The 20,431-nt window shown below is 41.8% G+C and overlaps 1 protein-coding gene across 1 annotated transcript in view; it reads right to left on the reverse strand.

The window, feature by feature from the left end:
* Positions 1–20,431, reverse strand: part of MYO9A (myosin IXA) — a 153,589-nt gene that overhangs the window by 34,577 nt on the left and 98,581 nt on the right. The window contains 6 exon segments of the mRNA XM_010571563.1: positions 137–280; positions 5,025–5,100; positions 9,762–9,881; positions 14,340–14,535; positions 15,339–15,480; positions 16,899–17,020. Of these exon segments, the coding sequence (XP_010569865.1) occupies positions 137–280; positions 5,025–5,100; positions 9,762–9,881; positions 14,340–14,535; positions 15,339–15,480; positions 16,899–17,020 (800 nt within the window).

A 20,431-nucleotide genomic window follows, 5' to 3' on the forward strand; every position in this document is an offset into this window, starting at 1 on the left:
ACCCAGCCGTGAAACATCTCCAAGTCTACTTGAAACCCTGATATGTTTATATTCTGGCTATTTACATTCCTCTAACTACCCATGCTGCTCATTATGCTCGAGGAATAAAGCCAAAATCCCCTTCTTTTGCACTGACATGAGGATGCCGTGGGCCCTCTCCAGCAGCTTGCTGTTAGTCGCGTTGACAAATATCCCATCTTTGTCTAGGAAGGCACCGGAGCTGGCGAGCCTGTTGTGCCGCATCCCCATTCGGCCGTTCCAGCCAACCGCATAGGCATCGCTGCAACATCAAACATCACACAGTGTTAGGAAGACATAAAAAACTCTGGTTCTATGACAAAATAAAAAATAAGATCATAAAATAATCCGTTGGTAGAAAATGAGAGTCGCTGCTTTATTCTTTTAACTGTAAATCCGCTTCCATGGGATGTGTTCATGATGCCAGACACCACGTGAAGTGATCAGCTAATTAAGCACATTTTAAAAATCAAATACTCATAAAAGGATGAAAACTATCAACAGGAGAATAACAGCTCCCAGTTCTCCCAGTCACAAGGTTTGGGACCTGCAGTCTGCAGATACCCCAGTGGTCTGAAGGATATGAGACTATAACCTCTGCCATCAGCTTTGCCATCATTCAGTCACAACTTTAGATGATGCTGACTCTGTCTTTTCTAATTCATGCAATGATTTCATTAGGAAAAGAACAAGCAAATATCATTTGCAATAAACTAATTATCTGCCACAAATGAAGGATGCCAGCTGCAGCTGGACTGATGGGTTGGCCCAAAATCAGTCACTGGGACCTGATCACAAATCACTTGCCCTATTTGGTCCTCTCTGCTGTGAAGGAGAGCTGCTTTGTTCTCTAGAAACACTCACCTGGCTGCAGAACGACTGAAGGAAATGGTGAAAGGAACCAAAATCCTCCCTTGGAGGAAGGGAAACGGGTACTTGACAAAACTTCACATCAGGGCAAATAATTTCCAGAGTTGAGGAGCCTTCCTATGGTGTCTGGGGTTATGCGAAGCCTCTCCTGGGCTGGACCCAACTGCAATACTTTTGGTTTGGTGGTGGGGTTTTGGCGGGGGGGAAGTTCTTTTTTTTTTTTTTTTTTTTCCTAATTTTAAATTCTCTATCAGCCTTGCAGAAACCATCATATGAAATAAAGGTGATCTAAGGGAGGATGTGGGGTCTGCAACCACCCCCCAACCCCAAGCTATCTTAGACAGGAGGAAAAGGAATAGGACGAGACTCAATGCAGCACCAGTCTTCTGGTCATGAGGATGCTGAAGGACACCGTGGTTTAAATGGGGCCTCTGGCACTGGTCACTTCTGAGATCTAGCAACAAGGCAGTCCTTTGTCTTAAAAGTCTTGATTTGGAGGAAGGACAAATATCAAGTGCTGCATGGAAATTAAAAAATAAAGCATGTAAAGTTGTTCATTCAGCCAGCCCAAAGCCTGAAGCCAGATCCCTGGAGCAACATGACTCTGGAGTGCAAGTCGCCTTCCTGCCTCGCCGCAGTGCTTCTCAAATTCCTTCCTAGTCCTATCAAATCAGCATTTTGACATATACCACTATTAAAACAAAGGATGAATTGCAGCAAAGTAAACCCCTGGCTGAGCACTCCCTGACCTGCTTTTTTTAAGCAGCCCATTTGATTCAAGGAAGGCCAGCGAGAAGCTTTAATATCCAGGTGATCTCTCCTGTCCACCTCCTTTCTCTCCACAGCTAAGGTCCCATCCTTCAAAAACCTATTTGCAGGAGGAAAAAAAAAATCACCAGTTGATGGGTACCGCTAAACCTCAATGGCCACTTTTGGGATCTACAACCCATCATTAATCCTGAGCAACCTCAATGCACTCTCAGGCTTGAGACCAGCTGTGGATATATGGACTCTGAACAAGACTAGAGAATAGAAATCCCTAGAAACTCCCATGTGGTTTTGGGGGAAAAAAAAGACAGCTGTTTATTATGGACACTTTAGGATGTATACATGCATATAGTGACTGATGCAGGCTTTTTGGTACTTGGGAGGTCAATCATCTCACCAAGCCCAATCAACTGTTTCAAGACAGACTGATCAACACCTGCTTTCCTGCATGCCACTTAGACATCACTGCACATAAAACAGTTTCATCAATGAACATAAACCAGCAGGAAAACGGACAGCCCAAGAGGTTTTGGTTAGTGATGGCATGGCTTTCATTACTCAACAGTTGGTGAAGGGACTTCCAAGGCATGCCGGCTTTCCAACACTCTGCTGAAGCCTGGTTTCCACCCCCCAGCATGTGCAAACCACCCGTCCACTTTCTTCTGAGATCAGAGGAGAGCACTGGGCTCACTAAACTCTCCGCAACGACTTCCTGAGTGATGTCATGCCTCAAATTTGCTTTTAGAAGCAAGCCCCGGGCTATCCTGTGGGTTGGATGTGCAACTGCAGACTTATCAGGGACCACATGATCACGAGATGGCTTTGAAAGCAAATTCCTGTTTAATTTAGCTCTGTAAATCACTTGCCGGTCTATCTGCTGGAAAGCTGTTAAAGTAAATCTCTCTTCTATATGTTACCTTCACCCATGTATTTACCCCTTCTTGCTTGACAAGCGCAATTTAACTGAAATACCAACATTTATCAAGTGTGATATGACTATTCAGATCAAAATCATGACTCTTCAGATCAAAATCATCTTCAATGAAAGGTATAAAAATCACCTGCCTACTCCGAAAGTGCAGGCTGTATTTTAGAGATCTTACGAGAGACCCCGTTTGTGCTTTCAGAAGGAAGGAGCACAGACGACATTTGGGGACCCATCACTGATGATGCCCAAGAGAAGCAAAGATCATGGACCGTGCTACTGAGGCACCACACGAGGAGGAGCATAGGAATTGGGACAGCTTCAAAAGTACATTTTCTGCAAATATATCAGTAAAGGGAATAAACTGTCTGTCCTGACCCTGTTGTTAGTATGCAACTGCTGAGGATGATGGAAGAAAGACACAGTAGTTGCTACCCTTGATCCTGGCTGTTTAAGGCAACTTGTCTGCTATGCTGGCTTGGGTTAAGTCAAATAAATAGAGCTGACCACAGACTGAACTCCACAGTAAATAAATACATCCCCCTTGTTGCCTGGGACAGGAGTAGCTTCCCTGCCTTTACAATGGCCCCTTGCTGGGATAATTGAAATGTTTTGGGCTATGAAAATGCTGGCAGCCCAAGCTGCTGCACTAACATGCCTCCAAAGCTGGAGCTCACCCCATCCCACTTTGCAGATGTTCTTCATGCACCAACATCAGATGTGAAGGCTTGCTAGAGAAACTGCAGAACTTCTCCTATCTACATGTGAAGATCTCCCAGGGACAAAGTTTCATGTTACATCACATTTAGGGAAACCTGCGCAACCAGAGATGCTAGAAACAGCGAACGTCACCTCTGGAGACACCAACCTTCTCTGCCTCAAACATTACCATGTACCTACTATTGTCGTAACCCAACAGATTAGAGCTGTAGCAGCTATAGCATTAGGAGAAAGAAAAAAAGGAGGGGTGGGAAAGACTGATGTGAGGACAACCAGGGTTGCATCACCTTCCCACGATACGGTGAGATTGCTTGCACAAGCTGGATTTCTGCCCAAACTCGAGAAGTGGCACAAATTTGTGAATTCAATCCAACAATTTTATGGAAATCACATCCTTTTTGACCACTGAAAATAAGCCAACTTGTAATGTTATGAGAATATTCAGTTCTCCTTCAGCAGGGTGCTACCACCACTCTCAAAGGGAAGAAATTCAGGGCAAGAGGGATATTCTAGTCTTGACGGCAATCAGAGGGCATGTGCTGAACAAAGCCAGACAATGAAAGCCACTTTTGTTCCCCTAGGAAAAAAAAAACGGAACAACCTGTGTCTCATTTCTGTCTTGGCCATTTGGCATTAAAGCCAGTAAAAAATGAGGTTTAATGATATATTTGGAGGATATTTTATTTTGTGTGGAAGGGAAGCCCACTGAGATGCAAGGACCATTACAGGGGATTTGATGGACATGTTTCAGGAGACAGTGTCAGACTACTCTTGACTTGTTCTGGACTTCTCGAGAAACTCAGAGCAGCCATGAAGTTACACCTGGATGTCTGCAGCTCCAAGCAATTGTTTTAGGAGTTGAGGTTGCTTTGATCATATCTTTCCCCAGCGCACACACACATCTCCTCAGAGGGAAGCAGAGAGGCACTGTACCCTTTTAGAGGTAGTATTTGGATAATCAGACTTTCTGGGGTCTGCAGAGAGATAGCACAAGAGTAGTTGGAGAAAAGGAGGAGGCTGAGCGCCCAGATATCCCTTTGAAATGAAGATGTTTTGCTTCGTAAGTAACTTAATTCTGAAACGGATTTGGAAAACCTTTTGCAGAAGAGGCACAGATCTGCATCTCAAAGTATAGACCTGACTCTCAAGCAGAAAGGTCTCGTTAAGTAGTTGCTTGAATGGCCAGAACCTTCAAGGAAGGATCAAAAAATAAAACTGTACATAAAAACTGTAAAAATTGAACCTTTTTGAAGTTAACATGTTTCTTTCCCTTAAAAACAAGGAAGCATTTGACAAGGTACGATCTCAAGGCCCCTAACTTCCCAGGTCCTCCACACCCAGTGGCGCCTAGAGCCACCATCACACCGCTTGCATGCAATTCTGCACCCAAACACATAATTGGGTTTTTTGTGCCAGAAAAATCCCCGGTAAATTTTTATTTCCTTGATATCGGCACATTCATTAGGGTTTTTTGCAAGCATCTTACCACCTCGTATGCCACACCACCTGCAATTGCTGCCTTCTGACACAGGAAAGTTGCTTTCCCTGCCTGCCGTTTAGTCAAGTAAAGATACTTAGATATGATCACATAGCAGAGAAAGAACAAAGAGAAGACAAAATTAATCTGGGAGAAACTTTAATACAATCATTTATAATGAAAGACAGTGCTCTCCCATCCCAGATTTCCTTGTCATGCCAATGTAAAAAAATGCAAGAGACTTACCGCTGGGTCCTCTCATTGATGGTATTTACTCCCTGGAGATCTGAGAGTGGTGTCCGCGGGCTCTTCCGAGTAATACCTAAAGCAGCACATGAAAAAAAAAAGTTTCTACCTGGCTCTTCACCAAAAGGCAATTAGCACAGCCATAGCTTAGCACTGACTACAGCAAGGAGGAGCATGTACGTGTCATGGCACATGCTGGGCATACAAGGGTGCCAAGGATGCCAACATGCCCGTCGTCTGCTAAGTTCTACCTCTCTGCCACAAAGTCATCACCCTTATGAGTAATGCTGTTTGCTCAAACCTACTAATTCCCCTCCCACACATGCACGGTGTGTTAGGCACATGTTGTCCCAGCTAGTAAGCAAACAGTGTGAAGGAAGAGGTTGCTGTGATGGGGGGACCTGCCACCCATGTCCTGCATGTCCAAAATATTCCTAAGCTCTCTGCTGTGCATGGGACAACAGAGTTGCTTGCACGGGCAAAACACCTGGACATAAGTAGGGTGCTTGGAAAAATGGTCATTTATTCCTTGCACATTTCTTCCCGTCCTACAGATACATGGACAAGGACACATATAGCGAGTAGTATATACTGCACAGGGAGCTTTATTGCCTATTGAACCTGTATCCTTTGATAGGGGTAGTTTTAGAGCAATTTATATTTAATAAATAGCCAAGGAAGTTATCATGCATGGTTACAGAAGCAGACTTCAAGCCGTTATCTTCCCCAAAGTGGAAATGTTTTCTAACCAAGCATTTAGGAAGACAGAGGACAATTTTTGTAGACAACAAAACACTTTTCAAGTCACTAAACTACAGATATTTAAAGACCCGATAAGCCTGAATTTGACATGGAAACAGCTGAGCAATTTTTTAACTGTCTCGAAATCACTGCTGTGAGACAGGAAACATCGCAGTGCTCTTCTGAACATGGGAAAAAAGTATATTCCTTTACCCTGAGGTTTCTGTAGTGGAAAAAAAAATGCAAACAAACCCTCTCTGAAAAGAAAGAAGTCTAAACTATAGCTTGTAACAGAACAGGAAGAAGCAATACCATATCCCCTCCTCCCCGCATTTATCATTTTCCTATTTAATATAGCCCAGATGCTGAGCTAAAAGGTGTCCTAAGGATCTTTTTATTCTGAAGATGAACACAAAGTGAATATGCAGAGATCTGAGCCCATCCTGCTGAAATATTATTCCTCAGAGCCTGAAATTTCTAGGGTGAAGATTAATTCCTACCAAACCTCAACAGGTGACATCCCTTTAACAGGGCATCTACTGTCCTCCTTTACCTGTTGAGATATTATAACAGGTTGTCTTGAAGCCTGAACATTGGGCAGGAGATGCCTGAAAAGGCTGATGGTCAGCTTGGTTAAATTATTGTATATAAAGTGTCCAAATATCCTAGAAATCTGAGCAAAAGAAAATTCCAGAAAGTGCTGCCACAGGTCATCTTTGATCCTGCCTGTGCTCCAAGGCAGGACCAAGTCACTCCTGCTGAGAAGGTTTTGCAATCTCCAACTTTGGAGGTTTTTGGAAAGCAAGCCAGATAATCTATCCAAGTGCCTAGCTATGACTAGAGGTCAAACCTCTCTTTTTAATCCCCCTTTTTGCCATTTAAGCCATTTTTTGTTACATTTCTCATCCTAGGAGCATTCTTTTACCTCTTTCAAGACTGGCATTTCTGTGCAAAAGTGACTTGTTTAGAGCACAGAAACCCAATTGTAAAGGGGGGGAAAAAAGAGAATAATCGGGAATCTGTTTAAAATATTGCATTACTATTTTTTGTAGCTAGTTTTACACTAAGAAAGCACATAACATCTAGCTGTGTGTATTTTTTATATAGTATATATGCCTGGATACTTACCCATTAAGGCACAGAAGGCTTCTCTAACCTAAAGCATTTAATGAAAAATGGGCTTTCACTGGTATTTCTAAGATTTTTTTTTTTTAGTCCATGCTCTTCTTTTTGGAGCAAACTCTGTCCTCCTTTACTTCCCTGCACTCCCCACCAAAGAAATCCCTGAGACAAAAAGCCCCAAACACCATCTAGCCCAACAAGCCAAGCTGAAGTTATGAAGACAAGGTTGTAGCAAAATATTACTGCATCCGCACCTTGCATTGCTCAGGAAAAGGGAACTTCTATTTCAGGCTTCCAGACGATAGCTGCATTAAAACCGCATCGTAATTCTGCCAGCTTAGCACCTTATGTGACTTTTTGATTAATAAAAGTTATGGTGCACAAGCTGGGTTAAAGAGGATTGCTTTAGACATACCACCCCCCCCAAAAAAGACTTTTCTACATTGTGCCGTCACTTGGCTCTTAAAAGAAGAAATACATACATGCCGCAGCCAAATAAAAGTTGTCATATTGATGTAGCCTCTTTTCTGGGAAATAGAGCAGGATTTTTTAGAAATGAAAAGCAAAAGGTTTTAGATTTAGGCTGATGAGTCTCATGTGGCTTTGAGTATTCTCTCTAGTGAATACAGGCTATTAAATCGCATATATTAATACGCTGCATTCAAGGAACAGTGGTGTGAATGGAAACAACTCATTCCCTTCACCCAGCTCAGCTGCAGGCTAATCTATTTTACATTTCAGGAAGAAAATTATTCTGATTTTTCAAGCACATTCCCTTTTCTTCAGCTGTAGTGTTTCAGAAAGACAGACTGATCTGCCTAACAGGTCTTTGCCTTCATCAAGAAGAGCTTTGGATAATCCCAGTCTGCTTCCTACTCATGAACGTCAACCAGCAGAGATTTGGTCTTGAACTCAGAGATGTCTAAACCCAGTGCCTTGCTCTGGTGGAAGACCATAAATTAATTGACAGACTCAAAGACACCAGCAAAGCAGCTGAGATGGGAAGGGAAGGGCGATCAGTTAGCTACACAAGCTGAATACAAGTGACCTAAAGGGAATCTCAATATACTCACCAAATCAATTTGTTTCCTCTCTTTGTGCATAGCTAGAACTAATTGCACAATTCAAGACAAGGAGATGATTTATCTGGTCCCTCTCTCAAGGATGACATGGGCGTAACCTCATCTGACTTCTGGGAAAAGCAGAGTCGCTGGGGCCAACCTCAGCCTGAGCATCCTCGCCTGCGGGGCCCACAAGCTCACTAAATTCAGGACCCAAAAACAATACACGCTCCAACCCCGGTTTAGCCTGCCAAAGAAATGAAGCCTGGGGAAGCAGCTTGCAGGAGCACACCCTGTGGGAAGACGCGAAAGATTTCTGAATGCAGAACATGAATTACTTGTTTGTCAGGTCGGATGCTCTCAGCCAATTCACAAACTACAGCAATGTTACTCTCAGATCCATGTGTTGGTTTTATCCTAAGAGCTATGTGGAATAGTCTATAATAAGTAAGGTTTGAACATGTTGAGCTCAACACTGAGCTCAACTTCACTGCTTCACATTAAATTAAAGCTCTGTTCCTAAGTGGCTCTTGAGTTGTATGAATTTCCCTCTTCACGCCTAAGCAACTGCAAATCAAAGCCCCCCCAAATTCCCATATTGCTGAGCTAACCTACAAATTAAAATTGATTCATTAACTGCAATTAAAGTTACTCTACTGATAATCGTCTTCCTTTTCAATAGTTTCTCAGTAGCATCAGCAAGGTCACTTAGCACAACACCACTCAGTAAAATCTAGTGCTGTGTTTGTCTTCCTGCTTTATATTTCCTTGTAGCAATAGTAGCAATAGTGGGAACTTGTAGGAAAAAATAACATAGTCCAAATTAAGAATTAAAGTCTAAATTAAGAATTAAAACACCTCTGCTCCCCCAACGTTATGTGCTGCAGGAAGCATGGAAATCTGATATAAGGTTTCTAGCAGGAAAAGCATATTTGTGAAGACTTAACACACAACTACTGTACTTACCGTGGTCAGCTCTGCAGAAAAAACCTGGGTGTTTTGCATTTACCCCTATGTTGCACGATGTTTATGTTAGCAACTTGGGCTGAGGATTTGCCCTTGAAGAATGCATATAGCAGTGCTCTATTTCTGTAAGCTTTAATGTGCAACATGAAGGAAAAGAATAATGGCAGAAAAATGATATATCTAAAGATATGAGCACCAAATATATATATATTTTTATATATATATACAAAAAATACAGTAGTGCAGGCAAGAGTGTCCATGTTGTCATGCAGGATGAGTTTTATTATGTGACAGAGAAGTGAGGAGGAAGAAATGGAGACCAAGTGCATCTTTACCCAACCTATTCTGTAAAATAACATTGCCAAATACTTTAGTTTTAGTAAAAGCCCTTGGAGACAATATTTTCACATGCTAAAGTTATTTTCAAAGTCCAACAAAATCCAAATAAAGTCAAATTCCAGTTGTATCAGCCACGTGCCTTATACCAGGAATATTCCTACAGGACTTGCAGTGCTTTGAACATATTATCACACATGTGATAACAACAATAAACCACACAACATATACCCCTAGCATCAGCATCTTGACTTAATGTCAGCGAGTAAATGGGGAAAGCGCCAACAAAATGATGCGCTAACTCAAGAGATGTGGGTTTGCATTTAATTTCACTCTTCAAACTCTGCCTAATAATTCCCTGTTAGGCTCAAAATTGCAATAAGGCAGCTGGTTCAATCCTGGAAGGCTCCTCGGGCATTTTTTTAACCCTTTCTACACTGAATGCACCTGGTTTCCATTTCTTGGCATGTGAGTGTTGTATCAGAGGAAAGGGCGGTTGGTGGAGCCTTACTGTACTTCTCCTCCTTGCATCTCTGCAGGATCTCTAAGCTCCTCTGATGAACTGGGTGATGGAGAAAGCTAAAACTATCCACACTTTTCAAAACCGCACATGGCACTGCATCATCATGCCCTTGGGGAAGCAAAATAAAAACAACAAAAAAAAAAAATGGAGAGAAGAGAAAGATTATATAAGCAGAAATCAGGAGAGGCTAAAGAACAAGCCCGAAGGACACAAGAGCTCAAGGGTCACGTGTTTTTCACACTCAACAAAATTTAACCTTAGTTTCCTCCTAACACGGTGCCGTGGCACAGGAGCGATGGGCTGGACTGCATCCCAACCCCACTTATAATCCTTATTAGCCAGAGCATAATCACTTTATAATCATTCCGCAATTATTTGGGCAAAAAGTAGATGCTTAGATAAATCTTTACTTTTATTAACTGTTTTTTAAAATCCTTCCTGTGCCTCTGCCAGGCATTATCAGCAATTCCCTGTGCAGACGCTCCCGGACACAGCCACCTCAAATTCTCATCTTGCATCCCAGAGGCGTGCTTTGCTCAGATATTGGCAATTAAGAGGAAAAATAGAAATTATTTGAATTAAGGAAGGGTTCTGTATTCCTCAAGGGCAGAGGACACAGAGTCTGGAGTTAGGTAGGATGGGTTTGAGGTCGGAAGTTGGAAGAAACCATTGTTGCGTGGCCAAGAGGACTTTTGATGGCCCAGCTCCGATCATAGGGTGGAGGAGAGGTTACACAGGTGACACTACGCAATCAGGCAGCACCTCTGCATCATCGTTTAGGTGGCCAAGTCAAGGGATACGTCATGCTCCCGTTGAGGCATGATGAGGTCACAGAGGAGTTACCTTGTGTCAGCACGTACGGAAGCATTTGATACCAATGCATTAAATCATCAGAAAGGACCGAGCTGAACTTTACAGAGGAACACTATCAAGGGGCATCTTCCTTGCATTAACACCACTTCATACTGCTCAGTGGGACCTCAAAGATCATTTTTTTGGTTCCTATCACCTTTATTTGGCAAATACGGGCACAGGGGGGGCTTGATTCTTTTTGGGGGTGTGTGGTTTTTTTGGTGCCTGGCTTCAGGAATAAATCTGCAGAAGTCAACAGGATTGTTTTCCTGTTGACCTGTCATCATGTAGGTCAGCCACAACAGGCACTAATGCAATGAGCAGCCCTTGCTGGCTTAATGCAAATGCAGAGCCTATCAAGGGAGCACAGGGCGCCAGGACCATGAACCCTTTGTCAGAGTGAGGATTTAGGTTTGTGTCCAGCAAAACCAAGATGAGAAAGCTGGGAGTCTCCACAGCCTGGCTTATATGAACAGCACCAGTTCTTCTGTCAAGTTTTCACTAACATAGAATTAGGGGGTTTTGTGTCATAAATTTGTATCGATGATACAGCAAAAAAATTTCTTTCTTAAAAAGCTTGATAATGTTCCTTTAATCAAAGTTCACTAACAAATCTAGTTCAAATGTGTAGTTCTTTTGGACCACCTCAATCCCCCCTGATAAACTCAACAATAATAATTAAGAAACCAAATTATTGAAAACGTCCACCCTTCAGCTAATTGCAGCTTGCCAGATCCCAGTGTGTTTCATCCAAGGAGGGTTGGCGGCACCATAAGAGGTATCTCTCGGGTGGAAGAGAAAGGTACCAAACAGAATTCACAGTGACACCGCTTTGCTGCTCTTCACCTCCAGGTTAACGAGGACAATCGTGCAGTCACTAAAAGCTGCGCTACGAGGATATTAGGAGCACAAAGAAAGGAGTCTCCAAAGCCAGCAGGAAAAAATGCTGATTATCCTTACAGAAGCAGCGGTAGCAGTGTTTGGCACTGCTGACATGGAGAAGACAACCAACAGGATGACGCAAAAAGCAGAGCAAAACTTTGCAGAGCTGCTTATACATACACCAGAGATTGTTCATTAAAATCTCCATTGGGTATTGCAAGCATGACTCGGACAGGCCTTCAAACAGGTAAAAGCAAGGGACATCCATTTGGGGTTAAAAGAGGGCAAAGAACCTTAAATAAAAAAAAAGCATGCTTCAGATATTTTCCTACTCATTAATTACACCTGCCTGATGGATGGTAGCAGCAACAGACAGGACCTCAGAAACCAAGAACAGGGCAGCACGCCTTTTTAAAAATTATATACAAATATTAAGCGTGCACACTTGGATGAACATACATGTGTGAAGTTATTCTCAGATAATCTACTATAATTTTATCAAAAGCTACACATCTGTGGGCAGTAAGGCATTCGAATCAGGCTAATTAAAGCCAACAAGGTTTGGTAAAAAAAACAAAATAAACCTAAAAACATATGCTGTCTTTGGTTGTCTGCTTTTGTCTACTGAGGTGGGGTAATTTTAGTGATCCTTTAATAATTCATAAATGCCTTCTGCCATAGATGCAAAGCATCAGTCTGGGGCTTTTCTGGATTATTTCAGGGAGCAGGAGGGACACCAGCATCAGGTAGTGGATCCGCCGTGCCGCACCAGCCCACCCCACTGTCCAGACACTGGCCAAGCCTTCTGCTGAGGTCCACCTCTTCTATAGCCATCTGCTTTGTGGTGCTTTGGCAAGATGGATGGGATTTTGGAGAAGGACAACTGAACAGAAGATGGGCCTGAGGTCTTGCCAGCAAAAGCATGATGAAAACATTGCCACAGATCTCACCTTGCCAACCGCTACCACTACCTGGGCAGAACTCAAGCTAGGAGATGATGGGTACCTCTCCAGAGAGGGCAGAGGCAGCTGAACATGTAGTCCCAGCTCTGCCATTGCTTGTAGGGCAAGCTTTCCCTACAGATAAGGTATACCTCAACATGGGAATTAGATTTAGGTAATCTCCTCCCACTAGTTCTGCCTATATAACAGTGACTTTCTCCTGACTTTTTCCCAATTCAGGCTGAAGATGCATATAAAAACTCAGGTTATAAATTATCTGAAGATTATCGGGAAGTTTAAGACAAACCTTATCCAGCTTTCTGAGGGGTTTTGTTTTGTTTTCTTTTTTTTACTCAAAAAACAGAGGTTACAAAGCACAAAGACGTTTGAAAGCAGACTAAAGGATACCAGACAGATAAAAGAGCAGCACCACATGCTAGAGAAGATTTAGAAACTCATCCATTACTGTGTATTGGTTAGTTTTGGTATGGAAAGAAAAGGCGATGCAAGAACTGAGTCTCAGAATTGTCTGAAAACCTCCTGGACTCTATTTTATACCTATATATTGAGAGATATATATGTCTCTATAACATATAGATATAAGCAAGTTATTGCCGCAAACTCAAGACTGGAAAGCGTAAAGCTAGCTAGTGAGGAGACGAGCATGGCAGGCATGACCGATTGCCAGAGACACAGAAAGCCAAGCAGGGCTTGAAATTAGCTCTTACTTCCCAAGACTGGACGTATTTTTATTATCTCCTTGATCAGCTTACTTTAGTTCAGCCTGGGTTTTATGCAAGATGAAAAGGTGATGCTAGGAAAATGCAAATATGGATTTTTGGAAGCCAACTCTTTCGAGTGATGTTTCTCCCAACGTCAAATATCTTTGCCATCTACCTCTTGGCATTACGAAACACTGCTGTCCATAAATGCTGCTTTGATGTGCCAGATAGACCCAGGTTCACCAGAAAGATTTTTTTCTCATACATCGCATCCAAGCAGTTTGAGAGGAAGAGCCTCAAAAGCTGAAAGCCAATTTTTGCCACCTGCTCTTCTGGCAATGCTATTATTCGCCCCAAACAAGAAAATTATTCTTTCCACCTGTATGGTTTCCATACCTATGTTCCTTGTCCCAGGCTCCTTGGCTCTCCCTGATACACACCTCTCCAACTTAAAAAAAAATTCACAGTGCGGCTCCATGCTTTATTTTAACTCAGCTGACATTTTCCCTGCTGAGGCTCTAATTTCATCATGAATTTCAAGCCCTCTTCTGCCCAGAAATTAATAGTAATAGCTTGTACCCATCTTTCCAAAATTGCTTTATGCAGAGAAATGGTCTAAAAGCACAGCCAGGTATTGCCTGCCACAGCATGATGATGCACCGTTACTTTCCTTTAATTTAATGCCCCCACGTTTGGCATGAGGTGGTTCTGGATGACTGCAAAGCAATGAATTTTGCTAGACAAGAGACACACTCTCTTGCAGCTTAAAGGGTGAACAGCGTGAAAAACTATAGAGAAGAATTATCGCCTTTTTTTGTTTCCAGATGTAACTAACAGTTCAAGAATTCCTAGCAAAAGTAATTTGCCTTATTTGCTGAATAATTTTTATGTCTCTGTTTGAATTGTTCTGATTTTCCTATGCATGCATCCTACAAAAAGGAAAAGTTAAAGCAGCAGTAAAGTGAAAATCTTTTCTTATGATGTGTTAAAATCCAAATGTACCTTTAAATGTAACTTTTGCATAGCAAAAATCTGCACAGTATTTAATGACCTTTTAAATAGATTAATAGCTCCTAATAAGTCAGGCTACTTAAAATACTGTAGTAATATATTAGACCTAAATTGCTGGCGAAAAACAGGCACTAGGATTAGGAGATTGGCACACATACCAGTTTTCTTCTCCACGTATCGTTTTCCAGCCTCCCTAAAAGCAACCATCGCCCTGAAAAACGCTCGCAGGACTGCCCAGCGGAAGACGGCCACCGGGTCGATCCCAATCATCCCACAGATAAAGGCGTTTTTGCTGCTTCGCAGGAGAGCTACAATGTCTGGGCGCATATGATCCGTGTTTTTCTCACGGAAATCCTAGAGAAGGAGAAAAAGGAAGGGAGAAAAGAGTAAAATAAACAACATCTACAAGATATGCTGGGTAAGATCTGACAGGCTACCCCTGGGACAGCATGACTATTGAAACCTGCTTCTATCTTTTTTTTCTGCCCCCATATTAGATGCCTCTTTATGTCCAGAAAATAAATGTCTTATCCCAAAGCACTGCTCTCTGAAGCATCTTGAAGCTGATGCTGGGATTTGGCATGTGCATTTGTTGCATCAGAAACACAATTACAGATTTGCACTCATAAATCCCGAGGCTGTTTCTCTTACAGGCTCACCTGCCCACCGGAATTCCTTCTGCTAATAATTGGCATGAATGTAAATGGGGTCAACTTTGAAATCATTTGCATGGGATTTTAAAAAGTACCTGCAGCAGTGAGATGCTGAGACCTATGCTTATGTAACCTGTATTAAAAAATGGCTAATGATGAAAAAAACACTGGGTTTTCTACACAAACCAAGCCCAGAAAGGCTACCAAATACCCAATTTCAACTCACTGTTGGGATGTAGCATTAACCTCAGTGCACATCCCTAAATTCTTCCCCAAAACGCCAACTCGCAGAGCTTGCAATGTGGAGAACAGGAAGACATATCCCCACTACCTTCTCATTTCAGCCTAGCTTTTCACCAAATACTTCTCTCCCAACCCTCGCATCTCTTCTCTAGCCAAGTCCTCTTCCAAACATCTCTGTGGAGCATTTGGGGCTCTCCTTCCCCAACACAGCTAGATGATTTAAATGAAAAAAAACTGCTAGGGAACAGCTGGGTGACAGACCTTCACTCTGTACTTCACTTTGCCTGCGTAGTGTTTGATGATGAAAGCTGGCTCCATGACTGCTGGAAATTCAATGTAGGAGTTCCCTTCGTGTTGACGCTTAAACTTGTCCAGCAGTGTCTGGTTTGTGGCTTGAGGAAAACTGAATGGAAAGAATTAAAAAGAAGACAGCCATAAAGCCAACAAAAAAGCTTTTATACTTCTTTCTTGACCACAAATGGGAAAATACAGGTATTCTGAGCTTCCACTTCTGTGCCTGCAGATACTAAGCAAGCACTATTTTGTATGCTGTCATGTGGTTATATACAAATACAAGGTATAGCTGGCATTGGAAGAACTCTTAACTGATTTAGTAATGGTCTGCAATCAGTCATAAAAGCACAATAGGTGTATTTTTATTGTGGTATACTACATTGTATGCCCATTGCATGGAAATTATTCAGGGTAGCTGCGTTTACCTGAAACCCTGAGTTTCTGTCACCGGTGTTGAGGATTAGACTGCTCCTATATCTATGGGGTATCCACACATTCAGGAAATATTGAGCTGTTTTGCCTACAAATCTCACTTCAACTTCAGGGGTTACTTGACTGATCCCGGTATAGGAGAGAGGAAGAAAAAGGACAGAGCTTGAGCAGAGCCTCTTGGTATGAGCAAGCTAATCCTCCATCCTCAAACTTCATGTAAATCTGCAACTTGGGGGTACATTTCACAACTTTACCTAATTTAAGCTTTTATAGCCTGGTACAGTATCCCTGGGACAACATCACTGCTGTGTGTCTGGTAAATGAGACAAGAAACGAAGGAGAAACCCACAAGCAAAATGGTGGGAGGAGAGCTCGTGCCCTGGACTGGAGCCACGCGGATCCGAGGTGATGCCAGCAAAACTGCCTGGCCTTTCCCTGCCTTTCACATGTAGAAAACCGGCACATTCATTCAATGGGAGATCCCTTACACTCAGAAGTTTCTACCCAAAAGCAGACCTAGGAGCCACGTGCTCATCTGGTAACTTCTACAAAGACAAGCTGGATGGATATAACCAAGGATGCAAACCTGAGCTGCATCCATGATGCCCATGAAACCCTATAAAAGTGCAGCCCCTACATACAAGTGCCCTCAGTTCACTCTGGCTTAATTTTTAAAAGTAAATCGATAAATCCACCTTACATCTCAATAACAGCACCCACACAACCTGCTTTAACTCATGCACTTGGATTCTCCCTTCACTCAGCTCAACTTCAAGCATCTTCAAATCCTTACACCACAAGAGACAGCAAGAGAAATGAGGAGAGAAGCAAAGGAAACCTTTTCCCTTCCCTTTAAAAGAAGAAATTCTTGAAACAGAATTTTAATTATTATTTGTTAAGGCTTTTTGCACAGCTTGCTGATTCTCCACTGTTTGCCTTACCACCTTGGAAACAAAACTAGAGACATAAGATAAATCAACCCAGCGAGCTATTAGCATCTTTCTAGGAAGAATCACAAGAGGTAAGGGTTAAGGATAAACACTTTTTAAGTGAAAAAACAAATATCGGTAGCAAAACTAACAGTTTCCTACTCACTTGCTTTCCTCATCCAGCAGATGGAGCAGGCCTGTCGGCTTCTTACTGATCAGGTTGATGCAACCAGAGTTGTCTATGTAGTCGATGTTGTGCCAGCTAATTCCTTCTGCTCTATATTCCTCCTAAAAAAAACCCACAGATAATATAACGATACTGGATGCAAGCAAAAAAAAAAAAACAAACCAAGGTTAAATTAGAAGGGTTTCGTGGAAACTGATGCACCATTTACCAAAATGAACATCTCTTCTGCTAATATGCCACCAGTATTTGTTTTTTGATGCAAAAGAAAATGATAAAGAACAACTTGAACAACCTAAACCACAGGGAACAGCACAGCATTTTACAGTTTCAGGTGTATCAGCCTTTTGCTCAGACATAGGTTAGCTATATGGCAGACCATGCCTACCAAGGATGCACGGCATGCTACACATCATTGCTTCTTGCTTTCCTTTTCCTGGCTTGCCATTCAAGTGTTATATGATGTATTTGCATCAACTAGTATTTAGTATTTAGTTGCTAGAAGAAAACGGTGGTACAACATGCTCATTTCATTACACAGAAAACGCAATATAACTCCCTTTCCTGCTTCACTGGGCTCTACTCTTCTATATCTCACAGTATCAATGGCTGGTGCTATAAGGACTAACGAAGAGACCTCCAGCTAGCAGAAATCACCGCTCTAAGACCAGCAGAGCCACAACCCTTTACAGTAAAACTGAGAATCTGTCCCCAAATTCATGCTAAGGAAAAAAAAATTATTTATTTTCCACCAAAATAACCCCAACCCTTGCTCTTTTATAACGGTTATCTCCTCTGAGATAGATTTTCAACTGGATTACTTCGAGAAGTCTTTTGCAGAAATTATTTTAGGGCATCTGGAAGAAAGTAGAGTTTAAAAATCATAATTTTTATCATATGCTTTTAGGACTTGTGACTCACTTTCAAAACAGCAATATTGCAAGTGCACCTTACTCCCTGTGTTGGAAAAAGCCCTACCAATCTAAGCTGCGTTTTTACTTCTCTATCATAAGACATTTTGATGGCAGAATCAAAGAAAAAAAGGGAAAAAATCCTCAAAATTACACTAATATGATGCACCTTTATAACAATCCTAATCATTTTTATTGCTGCTTCTGCTTTTATTTTTAAGACGAGCAAAAAACTTTAAAAAAAAGTATGTTCTTCCAACTCTCCTCACCCAAAATTAACATGAACTCTACATATATTATTTTTAGAATTAAAGATCCTGAAGTGCTTTGAGAGATCTCACAAGGAAATTTTTGCTAAAAAACTACAAGGTCCTGAACTCAGTATTTGAGATTTCATATACCTTTACACCAACGATACATACTCTATGCATATGTGTGCGGGCATAGAAGGAGTTTTTAACAGCCTTAAAGCCTTTTGGGGTCAAAACATAACACATCCCATTGGAAAAAAAAAATGCTGAAAATAAGGAACAACTCCACATTATTAATTTTTTTTTTTTTTTTTTCTCTGAGGTTCCTGCAGAGCAACCAGGACACAGCAGTCATGCAGAATAACATTCACAAGTCCCTGCTAAACTATAGGCATTTAAAAGTCATGTATTTGACTAAGACTCATTGCACTTTCAGTGCAAGTCAGGAAAATCAGCTTCTATACAGCAATCCAGCCAACTGTAGAAGACTGCATATTTCTTGAGCGAGTGTGAGCTTCTCTTGAGTGATTTAAAAGAGAGAGATGGCGATGCGTGCAGCAGTAATGGGAGTCAGCATCATTTATCAACTGCCTGCTTCTGACAGCCGCTTAATCGCATGCAGGGTCTATTAGTCCCAGCTTTACCCGCTCAGGACTGGTCCTGAGCACCTGGAGAGCAATATAGCTTGCCATGATGATAAAAGAGCAGCCTTATTTTAGTGGTGATGGGTGGCTGGTGCATGTTACTTGGCTTGACTATTTATTATCGTGACTCTTTTTTGAACTACTTGTATGGGGGCTTTACATATTCCTTCCCCTCCTCCCCCCCAAACCCCCAATTATCTAGAGTTTTAAGTCTGCATACATCTAAACTGGGCACATGCCATCACTCTGCTCTAGAAGCCCTCTAGACATCCATAGCTCCATGAGGGACATTTGGCAACTGCACAATGAATGTTGCCGTGAAACTCTTTTGAGCACACTAAAAACTTCTACTACTCCTAAGATCGGTGCAAAATAACTAATTAGCAATGCCAGCTGTTGTTTTTTTTTTTTTTAATATACCCCAGTAAATGACCATAAAAGACCAGAGTTCAAGGTCTCTACTTCTTTAGGCTCATTTTCAGCTCTGCCACAGATGGTGCATGACCTGAGGCCAGTCATCACATACCTCCTGGCCTCAGTTTCTTCAGCTGCAGGATTTTGGCTAATTTTCCCTCCTCCGCTCTTCTTTTTCCTCTGGGCTGGGTCAGAAACACTCACTCCCAGGCTGTGGGGTTGTTCCCCACATCTGTCTATCCGCTGCTCCCTCCCTTCCATCCCCAATGCAACCTCTTGCTGTGTTGGCCAAATACGAAGCGGGATTAAAGTCCTCAACTAATAACCTTTTCCACAATAACTCAGATATACACTCTCATTTCAAGACAGGCGCAGCAGCAGGAACTATTCCACAGCAATTGCTCCGAAGCTTAAATGGAAAAAAATTCCCCTTATTTATTTTTCCTAGCATTTTTCCAGTTATTGGTTTGGTTGCCTTCAGAATCACAGCCCAGGAGAAATAACTATGGCTTTGTGATTGACTGATATAATTCCTTGGGTGTTTGCTGATCTGCAGAACACCGTGCAAATTGTCCACATTAGGGCAGAAGCTTTAGGGTAAAATCATTGCTGTCCATATGTATATGTTAAACTTACTCAATTAAGTTTCAGTTATTAATCTTCTATATGATTTGTATATGATTTCTATATTCTATATTCATCTTTCTGCACAATTCAGGAGGTACCCTTAAAACGCACCTCCAAAATATTCCTTCACTTCTGAGTACAACAATAAAGTCTCTGCCATCCTTTGATGGATGCAGGGTGCTTGCAGAGCACTTGAACATTAAGGAATTAGATCCAAACAACATGAGGTTTTCATTTAACAAAAATATGGTCAAGATGAAGACAATACGAAACACAGCCCACTCAAACAAAAAACCCTCAAACTGAAGGTTAATAAAAATCAGCTTAAATTTATACCTTGACTTAAAACTAAGTTATGTTTAGGGGCAAATTCCAATGTCCTATTCCTAGAAGGCCATCTTTACATCAAGAACCAAATCATTGACATCACCACTATCTACAAAAGTTTGGAGTGCAGTAAAGTCCATAGAGTCCTATTTTTGGCATCCTTACTCCCAAGAAAAATGTATAGATTTACTCCTCCTATCCCTGGATAGCTGAAGCCTGGTCTGCTGGAAGGTGGAACAATGCAAGTTCACTGGAGAGGAGAGCACCAAGCTCCCAAACTCGGCAAAAGGAATTACGCAAAAAAAAAAAAAAAAAAAAAAAAAAAAAAAATTCCGGTTTTT

This window comes from Haliaeetus leucocephalus, unplaced genomic scaffold, assembly GCF_000737465.1.
Source record: "Haliaeetus leucocephalus isolate CR32 unplaced genomic scaffold, Haliaeetus_leucocephalus-4.0 Scaffold339, whole genome shotgun sequence".
Taxonomy (NCBI): Eukaryota; Metazoa; Chordata; class Aves; order Accipitriformes; family Accipitridae; genus Haliaeetus; species Haliaeetus leucocephalus.